This window comes from Meleagris gallopavo, chromosome 8, assembly GCF_000146605.3.
Source record: "Meleagris gallopavo isolate NT-WF06-2002-E0010 breed Aviagen turkey brand Nicholas breeding stock chromosome 8, Turkey_5.1, whole genome shotgun sequence".
Lineage (NCBI taxonomy): Eukaryota > Metazoa > Chordata > Aves > Galliformes > Phasianidae > Meleagris > Meleagris gallopavo.
The window spans coordinates 5,618,058-5,637,378 of record NC_015018.2 but is presented as its reverse complement, the minus strand read 5'-3'; the positions used below and the strand labels follow the sequence as shown (position 1 = coordinate 5,637,378).

The 19,321-nt window shown below is 38.2% G+C and overlaps 1 protein-coding gene across 3 annotated transcripts in view; it reads right to left on the bottom strand.

The window, feature by feature from the left end:
* Nucleotides 1–19,321, bottom strand: part of WAPL (WAPL cohesin release factor) — a 60,195-nt gene that overhangs the window by 12,585 nt on the left and 28,289 nt on the right. For 2 of the 3 annotated variants that reach the window (XM_003207836.4, XM_010714197.3), the window contains exons 5-9: nucleotides 14,067–14,162; nucleotides 11,260–11,412; nucleotides 10,869–11,005; nucleotides 8,852–8,963; nucleotides 3,208–3,435 (exon numbers count right to left, since the gene is read on the bottom strand). In XM_003207836.4, coding sequence (XP_003207884.2) covers nucleotides 3,208–3,435; nucleotides 8,852–8,963; nucleotides 10,869–11,005; nucleotides 11,260–11,412; nucleotides 14,067–14,162 — 726 coding nt within the window. The remainder of the gene's footprint in view (nucleotides 1–3,207; nucleotides 3,436–8,851; nucleotides 8,964–10,868; nucleotides 11,006–11,259; nucleotides 11,413–14,066; nucleotides 14,163–19,321) is intronic. The other variant, XM_010714198.3, reaches the window with a different exon arrangement.

The window sequence follows — 19,321 nt, the reverse complement described above, 5'->3', positions numbered from 1 at the left end:
ACTCCGAGCTGTGCAGCACGCTCCAGGAAGACACCAGTGCAAGCCTCAGCACTTCCCGGGAATAACAGGACTCACCAAGCTTGAATAAACCTTGCTATCTTTGAAAGCCAAGTTATTATTTGCATGAGTTTTCTCACCAATCCTGATAGCTTCAGCTGCTTTCCTTGCTTTCAGAGTAGTGATTTCCAAGGAGAAGCTGAAGATCTACACTGATAAAGAAGAGCTACCCACTCAAGTTCTCAGCTATTTCATTATGTATTTTTTTTAAGAAGCAACCTCTGCAGCGCATGGTCACCGATGACCCTGCAGTCAGTGAGTGCATTGCAGTAACGTAAATGGAAGCATCCTTGGGCCATGAAGGTGTTGAGGGGGGAGAGCACAGGCAGCAGCAAACCTCCTATAGGTCATTTCTCACCGAGTCAGCAGCTTCTTAATTCTCCATCACAGAGGAAACAACCACCACCGCTGGCCATTACTCCTGCAGCTGTTTCATCACTCAGGTAACAGCTAACTGCCTTATGCTAATAGCCACAAGGACAAGGATGATTTTCATGTACGTTTTAATTATTCAAATCTTAACTCTTCCTTTTGAGCAGTCACTTATTCTGTTCAGTTTTACGTACGTTCCCTCCCAGTAACGTGTCACCAGCTGAAGAGAGAACTCACTCTGGATGATTTAGTTACAGACAAGATCTACCTGCAAGCATCAGATACACGGGGCTACACTGACTAAAAGCAAACTGCCCTTCTCTAACAGGAAGGCTAAGTTCTTTAGGTTTGATCTCCTGCTACACCAGAAGGAAAAACAGAGTAAATTCAATTCACAGAGAATTCCTTCTCAGTTTCTGGCTTGCCATTTTTCAATGTTGAGAGCAGACTGGAAAGCTGAGTCCTCTGCGAACATTTATGAGTACTCAAAAATTAGCCCACCCTCATTTCCAGCTGTAGTCACACAAACATTTCTGCATAAAGATACAGGTGGGGCTGTATTGGTCAAATTAGATTCAACAATCTAATTGTAGTTGGTAAAGCACAAACTGGAGCTATCAAAACATGTTGCAGTCCTTCTGTTTTTCAGTGGTTATGTCCAAGTTAGAAAAAGATCTTTTCTGTAACTCAAGAAGATCTGCAGTTTTTGTTAGCATTTTCTGCCTGTCTGTCATCTGGTACAAAATGGAGACTACTTATAATATGACAGAAATTCGTTTGAAAATAATTTATCTTCTACACATGAAATTCATTACTGTCTCAACTTACCGCTGCTACCATCACAAATTGGCAAAGAATCTATTCACATCATTTGGCTTGCAAATATTCTCTATACGCTGTACAGTCTACTTCTAGATGGTGCAGCAGGGAGGAAACCGGTTTCCATCTGTGAGGTACTACAGTATTTAACACATTTACAACAAGAGCTCAATATGATTTTAAAAAATAAAGATGTCTCGGAGAAAAAAAAAACTTGAATTTTTTAATAGTTTTTTTTAATTCATGGACAATTTTCTCGCAGGACAGAGTTCCTCTTAACATAGCCTCACCCTTTTAAAACTCAGGCCAGCTCAGATTATGAATATGAGAAATATTTAATAGAAGACAGTGGCCTGCGTTGCTACATGCTTTAGCAATCACGAACCTGTAAACAGCTGTTCCATGATTGATAAATGGAGCTGTCTTACATTTTATAATGCAGAAGATCTAGCAGATCGTGCACTATGTGAAAGTCTTCTCCAGGGTAAGACACTGTTTATACCAATTCCTTGCTAATCATCACCTTGAAAGCACAGTTCGTTCTGCCTTGATATTTTAAGATTGTATCATATGAATTACCAGAGCAAGCTGAAAGCAGAGAAAATCAACTCAAATCTCATTCTGCCTTTTGAAGGCCAGAAAAATCACTGAGTTCCTTGCCTATATACTTTGTGAGTTTGTAGGAAATAAGGCTAAAAATCAAATAGTGGAACAATTATCATTTGTCAACATAAATCACTTACCAAGGTTAAGAATTATAACAAGATTATTCTTCCTCCCTTACATCTCCACTCCTCCACACACTACATAATACTGACTTTTGATATCAATTCAGCTATCTGTTCCACAGCTAGAATTTGGAGTGGGTGATGGGGTGCTAAAAGGACAAAGAAATCCCTAGAATTTCAAGGACAAAAGTAGGTTCACTACAACTACGAAAGAAAATGCCAGTTCACCAATGCAGAGTATCTTTCAAACTACCATAAAATAGAAAACAATCTTAAGGTTACCAACAGGAGTTGAAACGTTTGTTACAGAGATGAAGCTCTGGAAAGTTCAGTTCATAATCAATACATTAGAAACCTCTCATCAATGTAGGTGTTAGATTAAAAATAACAAAAACCCAGTAAGAACTTCTGAAATATTAAAGAACTTATAAGAAGATATTAAGATCATACTAACATTTGTTACACTGAAACAGGGTGAAAACAAGAAAACATCAGTAATTTGTGCCTCTTTGACCACACATCTAGTCAAATTTGTTCCTCTTTCTTTGAAGATGCTCTTTCAAAAAGACTTGCAACTTACATTTTATTTTTCAGACTAGCTTGACACTAGCATCAAATCATGGTCAAATTTACTTTTAGACAAAAATGTGCTCGCTCTGCACAAGCTAAAGATACATAAAGATACATAGTAGGCTTGAGAAAGGAAGCATAAAACAAACAGCCCTCATCTAAACTTAAGCTTATCGATACATCTGCCACTGCACTTCCAGCAGAGAGAAACTGGTTTCTGAAAGACAGCTCTCTTTATTTACTTTAAATGCAGGTACTTGGACCACATTTTCAGTTTAGCACACAACACTCTTATTCTCACGTTACAACCCTACTGTTCGTAGATTTAAGCAAAGAAAGTCAAATAAACTAAATGTAATCCAGAAACATAATTATTTCAAATCTTATTGGTTTTTAATAGCTACCTGTAACGAACTACACTCCTACCAATAGCCAACGGTGAATCACACAGCTGAAGAACACAACTTTATCCTTCTAAAAATCTTCCATAAAGGAAATGTTAAGCTCAGAAGTGATGCAGTGCAATCACATATACAGAAAAATTGGATAGTGCCGTGACTTGTGAGTTATGAGACAGGAAATGAAGGTTGGTGCTTATCAATTCCATTTTATTAAGCATTTCGCTATTGTCAATGTTTCCAAACAAAAGCGTGATACCCACCGTGATGTTTTCGAGATCAAGATGTTTATTGTGAACAGTTTCACACAGTCTCCGAATCTTTTCCTTAATTTTATTCATGTCTTTCTCATTCAGCAGCTTGGCAGAAGAAGCATCTTGTTCCAATTCCAACAGCCGTATCATCAGATCTAAACTAGCTCTGTCTAGATCCATGTTCAAACGATCCCTACTCAAGATGTACATTAGAGCTGCTGTACAAAGGGACAAATTCTTGGGTTGGGAAAGAAAAAAAAAAGAAAATAATTTTTAATAAGCACATTAAAGAAGTTATACAATTTTTAATGAGATGAAAACATATGTAGGTCACTCCGACCTATTTATTTCCATAGAAACTACAACAGATACAAAGAGCACACTAACACTACTTACAGAGAGGTCAACATAGTCACCACCAGTTATGAATTTTTGCCAGCAACGAACAAGAGCTGCATGCTGTGCTTGTAAAAATCTGTATCAGTGGAGGTGAGCCACTGCTGCTACTGCTGAAACTGTAGAGACTTATTGGTTTCCATAAACATTCAGGAAGTGCTGATGAATGTCAATGGGTGCCATTTTTTCCATATGGAGAAATTCAGTGACAGACCTTTGCATCATGCATACTTTCATGTCAGACACATTCCATCAGACTGCCCCTCTGCAGCCATCTGTCACACAGCAACAACATGTAGCAGAACGTTGGTGGAAAGGTTCCACCTCTATTGCCATGCCATCAGCACTCACCTATCTACAACAGGAAACACCTGACATGTCCCCATCTCCACTAGCACTTGCATAAGTATTTATTCTGGTACATCAATTGATTCACTGTAGTTAGTTTCTAACTCACAGGAATGAGACAAATAATTCAATATATTCATAAAGCTCAGGTTGAAAAGCAGGTTGTTCTGCTTTTGAGAGATTCAGTGCTGCAAATGAATAATGATAACTCTGGTAACAGAGAATTATGGAAGAGACAGATGGCAGAGGAACAAAGTAAAAAGACTGTGGTACGTGCCAATGTTGGTGCAAATTCAAGTTAGGTAAGTTCAACTAGTGACAGAAAGCATCAGAAAGATCATAAGGGTGGGAAAGGAAGACAAAAAAGCACCTGATGACATACACTCCATTTCTGCCAAGCAGGTCTATCAGTCAACACTTACCCAAACCTTTCCTGCACAAACACATTTCATTTCCATGTGAATACTGCTTTTTAGAAGCAGAGAGAGTACAAACCAAGAGTCCTTCCTCCCACGTCAGTTTTTCAACTAGAAAATGCTATTAGCTCAACCATCCCTATCTTACAAAGAATTAACAGAAATGTTCTATAGGGACCTCTTACTGACTAAAGAATACCTAAATCTTCTTCAAGGAGTTGTAACTCATCCTCACCAGGATCCAGAAAAGCAAAGGCAGAAGGGGGCTGTCAGGAAAAGACAAATGACAGTAAGAGCAAAGAGATCAGACCAAAGCTATCTGTCGCTAGGGCTGGCAAGTACAGTACTGGTGCCAAGAGAGCCATCTATCCAGATGAGCTCCAAGCAACAAGAAAGAGTAAAAATGTACACAGAGAGTCGAGCTGTGCTGGGCACAGTACTTCCATAAACCTTTTTAGACAGCTGAGGGAGGGGGGAGTCTATCAGTTTTCTTTGGAGTAACTGACTGAACTCAAGTGGGAAAGAAGAGTCAATATGCTGCATGTATGTATTTCAATTTATTTATTTATTTATTTATTTCATGAATGGTAAATTTAAAATGCAGAAAAGTTAAATACACATCACACAACTAAAGTCTGGGAAGTACATGTTGTAAGGCTCAACAGGAAAGAGCTGAATTTCTGGATTATAACAGATTAACATTTTGTTAACAGTTCAGCCAACCATCAAAGCAATCATTAGCTGCCTCTATTTTAGAAGCAAGCAGTAATCATACCTGGTCATACCAGGCAGTACCAGCATCTCCAAAGCAGGATTAGGCAGCTGACAGTCTATCAAAAAGTATGCTAAAATGCCTTCTTGGCTGAGACAGGGAAACCCTTGAGGGCAGAGGTGAATAAAATGCATCTGGAATACTGAAGGGAGCAAGAGTTTTTAAATCTACATCTTCTTTCACAGTATAACCTGAAGGCACAGGATTGTTTTTAAGAAATGAAGCTTAGCTTTGAATATCCCTATTCCAGCTTTGTCAGCTGGACCATGTAAGGCAGGAAGCAGTATACACAGCTTGCCTAGATAGACACTATCTTAACTTCTATTTATTTTCACCAATAAACTTGCAATTTTATCATTTAAATTACAGAAATTCTATTTCGTTTTAAACTGTAAGAAATTTCAGGTTACTGGCAGATGACTGCACTTTTTGTTCCTTCAGAATGGCAGTTCCTAGAACAGACAGAACGAGCTTCTAGTGAACAGCATTACTCAGCTGCTCAAACCCCCAAAGGACACTTCGTTTCTGACAAGTGAAATTTACGCAGTAGCTGAGAGTTGAGTAGTTTCTCTCAACTGCAGAATTTAGGGTATGGACTACTAACGTTTCGGCATTTCAAAAAGGCAGAGACTGCTCTTGGATCACTACTTAGAATACTCTGCTTTGCAGATACTTACAAGCCTGATAAGGGCAATCAGACTAATTCCGTAAGACTGTACCAAACTCCTGTTTCTCTCAGGCTTCCTTCTTTGCAATCCAGCTGACTTTCTATTGCACAGCAAGTCATGGCTTTTCCTCCATGCAAGCACCTGGCATCGCTTCCCTTCAGACTTTCCAACCCAGGTTTTAACTTGCTCAGATTAAAAAGGAATCAAGGTGGGGGCTAGGATATTATATGGAATGTTTCAGGTTACAGGAGGACTGCCAGATTGCAAAAAGGAGTGGAGTAGGTATGTGTAACAAGAACTAGACTCCTGCAACAAGGAAAACCTAAAGACAACCGGGCCAACAAACTCCCAAATGCTCAACTGCAAGAGGAAAACGATCAAGTTGCAAAATAAGATCTTTGGATAGTCATGGTGCTTTACTGCAGAACAGATCTGCTTCAGCTATCTGTTGTGTTACTGATACAGTTTACTAAAAGTCAGTTTTCTTACAGGTTGGTTTAATCTTAAATAACAGTAACTCTTGAATTCAAACAATTTTGCTCTGATGAATAAGTGTTCAAGACAGTTATTTACATAGGTTTCAGACAACCTCATGCACAACCCTACAGAGAATTATAACTTGAGAACGGGGGAAGAAAAACATCTGCACAAGTCATTTTTGATCCTAAAATAAATAATCATAAGCACTAAAAAAAAAACAAAAACAAAACAAAACCAACCTTCTTACGTATTGCAACAGTAAACCTGTGCCCTGTTTCATTTGTTTTTGGTTTTTTTCCTGTTTTATTGCTGACAACACTAAAAACAAAACACATCCTTCTTCCAAATGAAGGTTGTGGAGGGGAGGAAAGAGTAAAGCAAGGATTTGTTCTAAACAGAATTTAAGGCAGATTACTATTGCTATCTGTTCTACAGTATTCAGGAAGACAACCCATTTGAACATTTACTCCAGAAACTGCAGGCCAACTACACCCACTCTCATCTTTGTCTTCCCTTGCTCATTCTATTTATACCCCAACTTACAGGACCAGATGGTTATTTTCTGGGGTTCAGTGCTACATTCAATGCACCCTTTTAAAAATTTTATTTTTGTTCACATGCTCAAGACATTACAAAATCACATTTCTGTGCTTAACTACTGACAACTGTAATGAAAATACAGATTTTACTTGAAAAATGAACAATATTCCATAGCCTTTAAAACACAGCTAAAGAGAAAAGTCATCCTAAAAAAAAAAAAATCAAATTGCAGCTTAGAAGAGAAATGTATAAGCAAACTACATCCAACAAGTACTCAACACAGCTCAAGAAGATAACAAGCTATGTTGCTTTCTTTATTGAAAAATTGCTCTGCATCTACTATTTTATATTCTTATGGAAATCAGCAACTCATCTCCTTTCTCAGCCTATTCCACTGTACAGTACAAGTGAATGCAGGATACACCAAACCGTATCATTATGACAGTACTCCCTCACATCCAAAATACTATATGCCAAAGGTATCAACAAAATAATTGTGCTCTTTTCCCCTGAGGTCCCTATTCATGTTAAAACAATGTCAGCCACCTAAGTTCAGTGTAACACAATTTGTTATTGAGTTACCTTGCACTACGATTCAGTGGAGAAATTTCTTTTGATTTTAAAGAACTTACAATTGTAGCGAAACAATAAGTGAATGAATGGGTAGTTTAAAAAGACAGCAAGGTTATACAAAAAAAAGCCATTGCTGAAACATACACTGACAGTATTCCGAACATGTATTTTTAGAATTTATTATTAGTTTGTTAAATTAGTGATTTTGTAATAGTGTATAATATATACCAAGAAATATACATTAAAATGTTAAGTACGTTATTACATTAACTTCCATTTTTTTTCCCCCAGACAGAAGGGAGCATCAGAAGATACACTGAAAAGAGTGAATAGAATCAATGCTCTTTGCTACTGCAGCCTAATAATAGCATGCAATTTCCTTTTGAACTGCATGTGCTAGTTCTTTTGAAAATGAAGGAATAATGGGAACTGTTAAGTGACAGCCTAAAATACACTGAGCAAGCCTGTACATTTTCCAAGTAACTGTAGCTATCCTCTGCACATCTCCTGCAGCTCAGTGGTGGTACCCATCTTAAACAGCGTGACTATATTTATTGCTAGTGTCACTCAGCACTATTTCAACAACTCACAGAACAATGAACACATTGAATCTGGTTCGTGTGTCTTACAATTAGCCATTACTAATTTGCCAGGAAGAGGGAAAATAAACTATTATTCTAAAATTAGCTACCTAGAGCTCTACAGCTCCTCTCCTCACTTCACGCTCCTTCTACCCTCTCCCTCACCCCACTGTAAGATAACAAGTACAATCTCCTTAAACGTTTATTCCTACCAAGTTTTCTACTGCAACATCTGTCACTCTGTGATAGCTATTGGAAAACCAATAAAGCAGACTGGGTATACATATATCTACTATCTGCTTCTAGTAACTTCTCCCACATTAAGCTTTCATAGCAATTCTTGGTGGGAAATTCCACAGTTGTCAATCACTAGCAGAAAAGTACTGCTACCCACAAGCTACAGCTGAATTGAGCTTACGAAACTGATAAGGAAAGCCAAACTGCTTCAGTTTTCAACCTCCAGGTCACTTTTCCTGTTTTATCACAGAACACTGCACGTACTCAAGACACCCCACGAATGCAACTATAGCACTGCTCAAGGAGACAAGCACCAGATGTGCCATATTACCCATCACAGCCAAAGCAAGGGAAGCAATTCATATAAGCTACAGGTGTAGCACTGAAGACATCTTTAAACAAAAACAAAGGATTTTTTAAAAATGTTAAGTCTTTTATTTGAATGTAATACATAGTTTTCCTTCAGATCTGTTTTGAAGAAAAAAAAACAACTATGATAAAGTAAGTTTTTAAAAGGTGGTGTTTTTTTGTTTTGGGATACACTCTATACATGATGCTTGACTGCAAATAAGGCGTACACAAAATTTTTAAGAAATACACAGCTATAGTCAAACTGTAATAAAACGCACAATGGATACATACCTGATGGTGCTGGGAATCATCCAGTGTTTTGAAAACCATGGCTACCATCCCATGTGCTCTCAGATGCATCCGGAAGCTGGGCATGGCGCACTTGGTCGCCAAGCTGATTACACTAGAGAAAATGAATTCTGGATTAGAGCTAAAATCACCACATTTACAAGAACTGTAGTGAAACAAGTCTAAGAAACACAGCTCAAGGAGCTATGTTCTAAATTCTGAAACTTGTTTAAACGAACTTCAGCACTGGAGAGCAGAGCAGCATTTATTCAACAGTTGTTTACCAGCACCATACTGTATCCTGTTTACTTATTTTAAGGTCAGCTAGAAACCAATTTGAAAGTGTAGCCTGAACTTACTTCTTTCAAACAAAATTTGAAATAATTAACTTGAAAATAAAGTGTTTATAGATTAAGCATGAAACTGAGTTAGAGCTACAGGAGAGCTCACTGTGGATCAAGGAATAATCCAGAATTATAAACATGAGCTCCCATCATTATCTAATAGCTATCTGTTTAACTGACTGATTAATCCTACCCATGTCCAGTGGTACTTCTTTAAAAGATAAAAAAAAAACCAAACAAACAACCAAGCACAATCATTTAATATTTACTGCTACATTCAGAGATGATGGAAACACTACAGTGTTAATATATTAGTCTAATCAAATAGCATAACAGTTTTTTTCTACAAGATGGAAGTTTCTCCCATATTTTTGTTAGAAAATTGCTTTGTCATTCCCAGCACAGCAGCCCAACACAGAGACTATTTAAAAATACAGTGCTTTTCAGCATGGGGTACTGTGGGAGCAATACTGCCATCAACTCTTCTCTGACTAGTAAGGAAACACCGTAAGATTCATACAGTATGGTGTTTTGAGAACAAGTAGCCTTTCTCCCATCACAATGGCATCAATTAGAGCTACACCATTTTCCTTTGGAAAAATGAATTTCTTTTAATTTATTAATTGAAAGAAAAGCATTTATGATATTTATCTAAGTTGCACTCCTTGATAAAAACACGTGAAGTCAGAAGTCAGTTGAAAGCCTTAGGATGCTCACAATACCAGGAGGTGCACTTGATGTGAAAGACAGTCCTGAACTACCACCGAGGTACTTGTATGTTTTCTCTATGATGTACACAGAAACAGGAAAGCAGATTACTTGAGCTTATGCTAAATCAACAATATTCAGTACTGTTTTCAGGGAACAAGAAGAATAAATTTTTTCTGTAATAGCTCTCCTGCAAGGAGAAAGAGCATAAAGCTCTTTCTCATTGCAGACAGGTCTCCAAGCATCCTTATCACTTGTGTCTGTGGAATCATGTTGTTCCTTTCTCTAGCATTTCAGTTGTGGTAAACAGGAAATTTCAGAAGTATGAAGTCGAGATAAACTATTATGTGGCTACAGAACATCATTCCAATTAATTTTATGTTCAGACAATAGAAACCAGTATTGTTGTGAATAAACTTTGTCAACGCATGACTGTAACTTCTCTGATACTAACTTGGCAATAAAACGTAAATTGAACATTAAAAGCAGCATCAGTACTCAAAGACAGCTTAGGAAAGCTTCCAACAAGCACCGTGGCCACAACAACTCCAGTGGAAATTTAGCAGTATCACCACATCACATTAGCTTTATATTCTAGCCAGCAAACTTCACTGTCTTACAGATTTCATTTTAGAACTAACTTTTTGTTTTAAAAAATAAGAAAAACCCAACAGACATCTCATTTAAAATCACAGTGAAGAAAGATTTCTTCAATTTACAGTAAGGCAAACAAGTTTTGAAGATGTACCTTACTTAGCAATTTCTTTCTTCATCTTCTCTCCTTTGTACTGCTGCTGATTACTCACAACTCATCTTCAAGACTGTATTCAAATGTTATTCTTTACAAAAGAAGCACTGAGTAACTACCAAATGACATTTTAAAGTTTGGCCACTTCTTTAATGGGTATTTATTTAATTCAATTGCTCTTTTAAATACCAGCTTGATGTTTGACATTAAGGTATCTTACCTAAGGCAACGTGTGTTTAGGGGCTGATTGCTCTTCAATCCACTTAGCAAGTACTCAATATCATCTGTGAACTCTTGGTTTTCACCAAATTCCACTACATCATTGAAGTGCTTTACATGCTGAACAACAGTGTATAACTGGAAGAGACAAATATTTTGACCTAGGTAAGTTCTTAAGCTCTTGGAATTTATTATAACTTAGCAAGTACAGTTCAAAATCTATTCAGTTTTGAGTGCAAGGAAACATTAAGTAGTCAACAAAGGCCATTCAACCGTATAAATAAAGAAATATTACCTTTAAGAGGAAAGCCAAATTTCTTTTTGATACTGTTCCTTCAGTACTTAGAATTAGCAATAATTCTTTATTTTAAAAATTTGTCAAGAATACTTACTTCTTTGTCTTCTTTCCTACATTTCAATGCAGTTACTATCTCTTGATAGGGCTGAGTAGGTATTGTCACAGTTTTAATCACTTTGGGAGGTGGTGCAGGAGCCTTAAAAACTCCATCATCTTTATGAATTGCCTCCTTTGAAGATAGCCTTACCTATTAATAAGAAAGTGCTAAAATGGGCAGATGTTTTGAGCATGTAAACATACACTGCATACATCAGGAAACAGTACAGGTGTGCAATTGTCAAACTCACATTTTGGGACAATTTAGTCCTTCCCTTACGCTACCAAGATGTACCTAAACTGTGTGATAATGTACCTAATCTTAAAAAAAAAAAATCAATAAAAACAGAAATTACATGCATTTTTAAGTATTAAAAACAGTTTTAAGTAGTCAGGAACGCTCCAGTGAATTATGAAACTGGAAAAAAAAAAAAAAATCCCTTACCGATGTTCTTTAAGCTTTAGGGTAAGTAGAACAATCAAGGGTTTAAAAACAAGTATTTGTTGATACTTATGCGTATTTTACCCCCCTTTCACTGGAGCTTCCAGGACTGACAGTACAGCTGGTAGCTATACTGAACCATCATTAAGCACACTGGTCTGGATACGGTCACAGCACCGAGCAACCACTGCTTCAGCACAGCTGGAGCTGAAAAACTTTGTGTGAACTGCTTTCATTCCTATCTACTGGAGGCCAGCGCACTGCTGTGCTCAGGGAGTACCTCACCAACCTAACACACTGCAAAATGTCTCCAGGTAGGAGACTACCAATATAATTTTTGTAGTACTATAAAAACATGCCGTTAAAATAAAAGAAGCACTAAAGCCTAAAACTGATAAGGTATGCTCTAATAAGGTATTCTCCACACACTGGCCCGGTGCATACTTGTGTTACTAATATTTTCCAGGAACAACATACTACAGCAAGAACTACAGCAAAACCTATTTGGAATAAGCAACAGGTAGTAAAGAACTTGATGCAGACAGAGAATATGCATTAGCTGTTACATGCTGCAGGGGATATTAGAAAGAAAAGCTTTCTTCTTGTGTATCAACAGTCAAAATTAAAACACAAGACGAAACACACTGTTCCTTACACACTGCCTCTACCAGTGTGCAGCACTTCGGTGTTTGCTCACTCAGGCTCCAAAGGCAAAACGATAATAAGCCACCCTGGAAAGCATGTAATGGAGGACTGCAATTTTAATCAGCTTTGGAAAGCAGGAGATCTGCTGAAGCAGAACAGTCTCATCCAAGTCCTGGTTAACAACCTCCCCTTCAAAATGGATTCCAAGGGAGTTAAGAAGCCATAAGAAAGAATACTCGACATAAGCAGTTTGCATGTTATCTTCTTGTAAATTTAAAATAAACTCGTCTGTATCTGCAGGATCACCTGCTCAGGAATTACTGCTGAACATTTGGAATAAGGCTTATTTCTTACTACTCTTACCCCTTGATCATACACACAAATCAAGCTTAAAAAACATGACCGAAGTAACTTCAGATACTCTTTATAACATCAGAAGCTCCTACAGCTTCTGCTAGTAAGTTGCTTCAACCAAGCCTCTGCCACATTACTGAATTAATACGTGGATGGTTCCAAAGTGGAAGCCTGACAGAAGACAAAATGGCCTGTTTGAATATGGATGATCCCAACACTCCTAACCTGAAGAGGCTATGCTCCAAGACTACCTGAGAAGACTCAGAGGAAACCTGCCTTGCAGCTGGCTATCAAGAGTCTTTCATGCAAAACAGTACGAATAGAAAGATTAAGCAAGCAATAAAAGCTTCAGTTCAAACCTACACACTTGAAATCGAGAGAAGGATTTAAGAACTTTTAATCATCTGTTTAAAAGAAAAGCTCAGGGTGAAAAATCTGCTCTCTTCCAAGCTAGTGCAATTAGTTATTTCAATTCAAGTCATCTGTGCTTTCCAGGCAGCATGGTTAACAGCAAAGGAAGGTCATTTTGAATAAGATGAGGACAAACAAAAGAAATGTAGATCAAAGAGCTGTCATCAGCACAGAAGACACACAAGGGTGGAAAAAAACCACAAAAACTGAAGACATATCAGTGCTAGAATAACCTCGCTTCGATTTTCTGCTCTCAGATATGAAATAAGTTCACATCAAATGAAATACAGTTTATTGACAAAGTACCATGCTGTCCAGCATAATCCATAACTCCTTTTACACACACATAAGCACAAGATGCTGGATTCTCAGAGTCTAAATACATTCCAAAATGTATTCAGACCTTACCTATTACCTTAAAGCTCTAATCAAATGCTTGCTTTTGAACAAATTTCTTCACGAATTGTTTTCACCTCTTATTAAGTTCTTGCATACATCCTTCTGTAACATTGGTCCTTCCAGACACATAAAGAAAACTGTTTCTTTCACCTTGCCTGTGGACTCCCATCACCAATTGACAATACTTTGTTCTTAGAAAGGAGAAGTAATGGAAACGTCTTTATGAGGTTTTCCTTTTTGACCTACAAATTGCTGATTTTTACAGGTATTAGCAGCTTAATTCTCAAGGTTCAGAGAAGATAAAATGGAGTCCACTGTTAGAAAGCTTAACTTCTGCACACCAGGGAACACAACTACCCGCAAACTGAAATGATATGGAAGATCTCACTCTAGATTATTTCCACTGACAACCTCCTTCCTGCCAAATCGGTGGCTCGTATCACAAAGCAGACTTTGTTCTGAATGACTGTGACATAACCAAATATCAGTAACTTTTGTCAGTTTCAAAAGACAGCACTGCAACTTAGAAGATACACTAATAACAGTCTACTTACTGGGACACTGGGAGTTTTCAAAACCGGTGGTGCTGGCAGAACCTCTGATTCCGGCTGGTTCCAGTGTCTAGCATTATATACAGCTTTTGTGGGAGACTACAAGACAAAAATCAAATTGTTGGTTTTTGTTTCTTTAAAATGCAAATTCACCAATAGTTATTTTATATTGCAAAAACGGCTGTACCAAGAAAAGAGCCAACAAAGCTGGAAGTAAGATGAGCTTCACTCTTTCCCTTCTGACTTCCTGGCAGCACAAGTTTTCATTTAAATTCTCTATGTTGTACATATCAGAAAACCTCAAAGGCTTTGAAGTATCTTACAGGTCTAAAGATATGTAGACCCACACAAATGGCAAAAGACACTACACCCAAGTATATCAAGAATTCTTCCTCTTTCTTTTTTTTTTAATCCATTCTTTTAAGGTTTATTAAGACACAAAAGATCTGCAACATTCCTATAGACAAAAACAGCTACAGGCGAAAAACTGTTAGCCAACAGCAGGACAGCAGAAAACATGAACAGTTTGGGATTAAAATATGAATTTATACAGATTCTGATGCTTGGAGAAATAGAAAATACTGCAATGAAACATCTTAATCCACATTAATACACTAAGCTTATTTTTCTTGCCCAGAGATGTGCCAAGGCAAATCAAAGCTGAATCAGAACACACTTTCCTTGATTCTGGGGGGAAATGCAATCCAATTCTCTGAAGGAAGCTAAGAGAACCGTATTCTAGCATAAGAGTTTACCATTCTAATTGCATGAAAACATTTCAGATTAACGTGTCATTTCAATTTTCACTATTTCTCAGCATGCCATATATTGCATACATTCTTTAATAGCTTAACACCTCATCCCGCACCTATACAATATTTTAAGTGTTGAAAAATATTTTAAAATTGTGGGTATTGAAGAATCTTTTCTGCCAAAATACAATGCATCAGGTATTTAAAATAAATGATTGCTCAAATATAGCCCAAAGAGGAGTTATGTGTAGCAAACCTAGCAGAACCATCTGCAAGGATTTCACAATCCTATGAAATATGGTAAGGCTTTGGAAAGAAAACTTGACAGCAGTGTAGAAACTCCTGAGTTACCAAGTCTATTGTGCTACATCCTTCTGTTCTTTACAAGAAGTGCAAAGTGTGCTTTGACAAGTTGTAAGAAACTTACCTTAGTTGAATTTTTACTTATTTTTAATTTTTTAAAGCCATGCTCCTCTATCAAACTGCTACAAGTTTACAATGGTTTCATCTCTTTTTCTGAAGCAGCTCTTCTAAACAAGCCTTACAGCAGTCACACGAAGCCACAATGAGCACAAACAGAAATAACAGAAAGTTTTCCCACAATTTCCATTTTGAACTTTCCCAAGAGGCTGAAACACCAATTCACACAATTTCCTAACAATCACACCAGGCTCAGAAAGTTGAACTGAGAAACTTAAAGCAGAGTCCATGGTGAATACAGTTACAATAGCAGATCTGTCTAAAAATAAGAAACCATGGTGTATAGATCTTGTAGACAAAATGGTTAAGGAGTTAACCCTTTCCCCTATGTATTTCTGAGTACAAGTTCTTACTCTGAAATTCAAAAAGGGTTTGTGATGAACAAATGAAACTTAGTAAGAAAGATGCTTCCTTAAATCAAGATACAATGATAATCAATCGCTCAGTATTTTTTCTGTAGTCACTTTATTTATGTGCTATTCACAGCTGTTCCTCAGATTATCTCAGTGCACACTACGTTGGGAAGAGAGGGTCCAAGTTTCTGCATGCAGCATACTGATGGAAGGAGCAGCTCAAAGAAATAACAGCATGAAAGTATGAAGCGTATTTAGTATCGGCCTCAGCTTCCTACGACTGCTGGTGAGAAGATGATGCACAATTCTTATTAACTCTGAAGGGAGGCTTAACTGCTACAATCCTGACAGCTGTGTACAGGTGCTCAAGCCCTATTAACATAGGTTATTCTTTATCAATACCCTCGGATCTCTGATATAACTTCAGATATCCCTGTGTGAAAGATACAAGTACAGTAATATTCCTGAATTTCCTGTCTGGCAGCTACGTGCAGCGTGGCAGGTTGTCAGGTCTCTGCCACAGCAGGGCCAGGCCTGGCGCCCGTCGAGGAGATGCCATGGGGAGATGCAGCCCATGCCAGAGCACAACAGCACCCCAGGGCCGTGCTCACCTGGCAGGTCGACACAGCAATGGCAGCACTGACCAACGTGGGCTCCACTGCTGTGTGGGCATCCCGTAATCCTCCTGCAAGGGGAAAACACCCCACACTGCTTTTCCTGCATACAGCAGAAGCACGGGAAAGAGTTCAAGGGACAAAGAGACAGCTCCTCAACATGTGGGGCTCCAGGGCTCCCCAAATTAGAGCTGTCGTCTTATTTAGTCATCAAAAAAATGAGCTTTCCTCCCGTGATTTTCCTTTACTCCTTTCTAAGCCAAAAACTGGGGCATCCCAAAAGGTGCTGTGACATGGCACTTCACAGCTTGCTCCAGTACTAACAGAGCAACACAGAAGAAAGCTGCATTTTACAAGAGAAATCAAGTAGTGCCAGCAAAAAATTCTTCACCTAAATTATCTTTTAACAGAACACTAGCTGAAAGTGGAACCTAAAAGTTCCAACTCCTACAGAACATCAGCTCTGACCCCTAACTGTAGTCCTACCCCCTGCTTCTAGATCCAAGCCATTTGAGCTGCTTCTAGATCCAAGCCATTTGATCCCACGCCGCCAGTGATCTGCTTGGTCCTGCACCCATACACCTGTACCCAATGGCTTGATCACCACAAGTACCTCCAAAATTCCAATATGACTTTCTAAATCTCTTCTACATTCTAAAAGGGAATTTTCCAGAAACATTTCATAATACTTTTTGAATTATGCAGAGATTGTGGAGCCACTCACACTCATGTGGACGTGCCAATTACATCCCTCCTTACAAACACTTCCTAAAGAAACCTCCACGTTCTCCCTTTCGCACGCTGTGAAGATGAACTTCCTTAACAATTTCAAAGCAGCAGCCCCAACACCGACTGACCAGCAAGCACTGTAGACCAGCTTCAGATGAATGTAGCCAGGCAAACTACCAAAGGAAGATCAAACAAATGCTGGTGAACAGAGTTTTCAGAGCCTTGATCACAGAAGAGAAGTTGTGTTGTTGTGGGTTTGGGGTTTTTTTGTGATGTTCCTTAAGAACAAAACTGAAGATGATAGCTCAGATGCCCGTGACAGCAAGCTGCCCTGAAGATGATATGTAGGCAGCAGTAACTTAAGATTAAGTGACCCTCTCTTATAAGGAAGACAACCTTGCAATTATTCAAATAATGCAGACTTCTCTTCAAAAACTCCTCTTCCCAAGACTAACTTAAAAGATATGCAAGTGGAATTACATTGCTCCTTTCAATTGTGTTCTTAAGGCAAATAAGCTCCACAATATTGATCAGCTGTAAGTACTTCTGCTGATGAGCAGAGTTTCCTTCTCTCCCATGTAGAGCCCTAACAGTGATTTACACAGAAGCAGACATCTGAATGAGTGCAAATATCCCAGTGAAGGTGCAAAGAGTACTCTATGGTGGGACACTTCACGTGGCACGGAGGGGTGAGCTGGAACGCAGAACCACACCTAACATCAGGGATTTCTTTTAATATTGTTATTTATTTGTACAGGAGTGCACAGGGATGTCAGCACTGTACGACCATCTCCAACAATATAAACTGTGGGTCAGGCTTAACCTCTCCTCTCTGCAAGCTTCACCACATGTACTGATGCAGCACTGCCTGCCGTTCACAGATGTAAGAATAGCAGAAAGTAAGAGCCAGGAACATGAGTCATGCTGAAAATACTAGCAAAACAAGACAGACAGCAGCTATTTGCAGGCAGAACACTTTCCAAGGTAGAAGTCAAAGGGAATAAAAAACAACAACAACAACAACAACAACAAAAAACCACCCACATTTTTAATAGATATCCTGAAAAATGCATTATTTATATTCGAAGGGCATTCATTAAGACTGTGCAGCAAATACCTGTCAAAGCTACAAATAAATTAAACAAACCTCAAAATAAATTGAAATATTTTATTATTTATTACTAAGGATTTATAATCTTTAAGAGCACTTCTCCGTCTGTCTTTGAGAAGGAAAAGAATGTAACAAATACATTATGCAACAAAGCTATTCATAACTGACTGTTTCTTTTGAAAGGGAAAGAAAATGAACGTCTGTTTGGAGCAAAGAAATAGAAATTACTCTTTGAAACAAAAAGATGGGATATCAGTTCAGCACAGGTTCATAAAACAGAACTTCTGTGGGCTTCTGATAGGACAGAAGTTTCAAAGAGCAGTTAAAAATCAGAAGCAGCTCAGAACCAAAGTCGTATTATTCAGCGTTCAAAATGTGAACTGCATCCCCTCACTCACAGCAGCAGATGAGTGTCAATAGATCACCGCTGGGTGCTGGAACACTTCATCATGAGCTGCTAGACCACTCAGAGCAACAAGCAAAACTAGGTTTGTTTTAACACTACCTACAGAAGTAGTTATGCGGCTGGAATCTGGATCTTGAGCTCTTATTGTGTCCTTCCAGGAAGGAAAGCAGGCTCTTCTGTATGAAGGCACAGAACAGCTGCTGGTTTTCACCAGCATTTCACATGAATGGGAAACTCAAGTTACTTTTAATAGCTCTGTAGACGGATCTTAGTAAAATCCAGCATCATGACAGAACCCCATCATTTTCAATCATTCTCACAAAGCTGACATTTATCTTTGCATTTCTTCATATAAGGACTATTTTGAGTCAGGCAGTAAAAACATCTTCAACATCTAGACAGTGTTCTTTTACATTACCCCAAATGACTGATGCCACAAGTATTGCTATATCCAATTGTTTTACTCTGTTAAACAGAAAGGAGTTCCAATAACACTCACAGAAATTACACTGCAGGGCAAAAGATCTCCTTTAACATTTTCTCAGAGAATGTCTCTACACAAAAACAGATATTTGTAAACTGATTTGGTGTTATGTGCTAATCATATTTGGAAAGATGATCCAAATATTGCACTCGAAGGAAGCAAACCCACTTGAAATGAATGCCACTCGTTGGAAAGTTTCCACAGACTCACTGGCTACGCAGTCAGGCATTAAAACCACTGACTGCAGCTCACTACAGAAATGGACTAAACGATCCTGTATAAATATGCCTTAGAAATACAATGTCAAAGAACAAGTACTGGGACTGAAC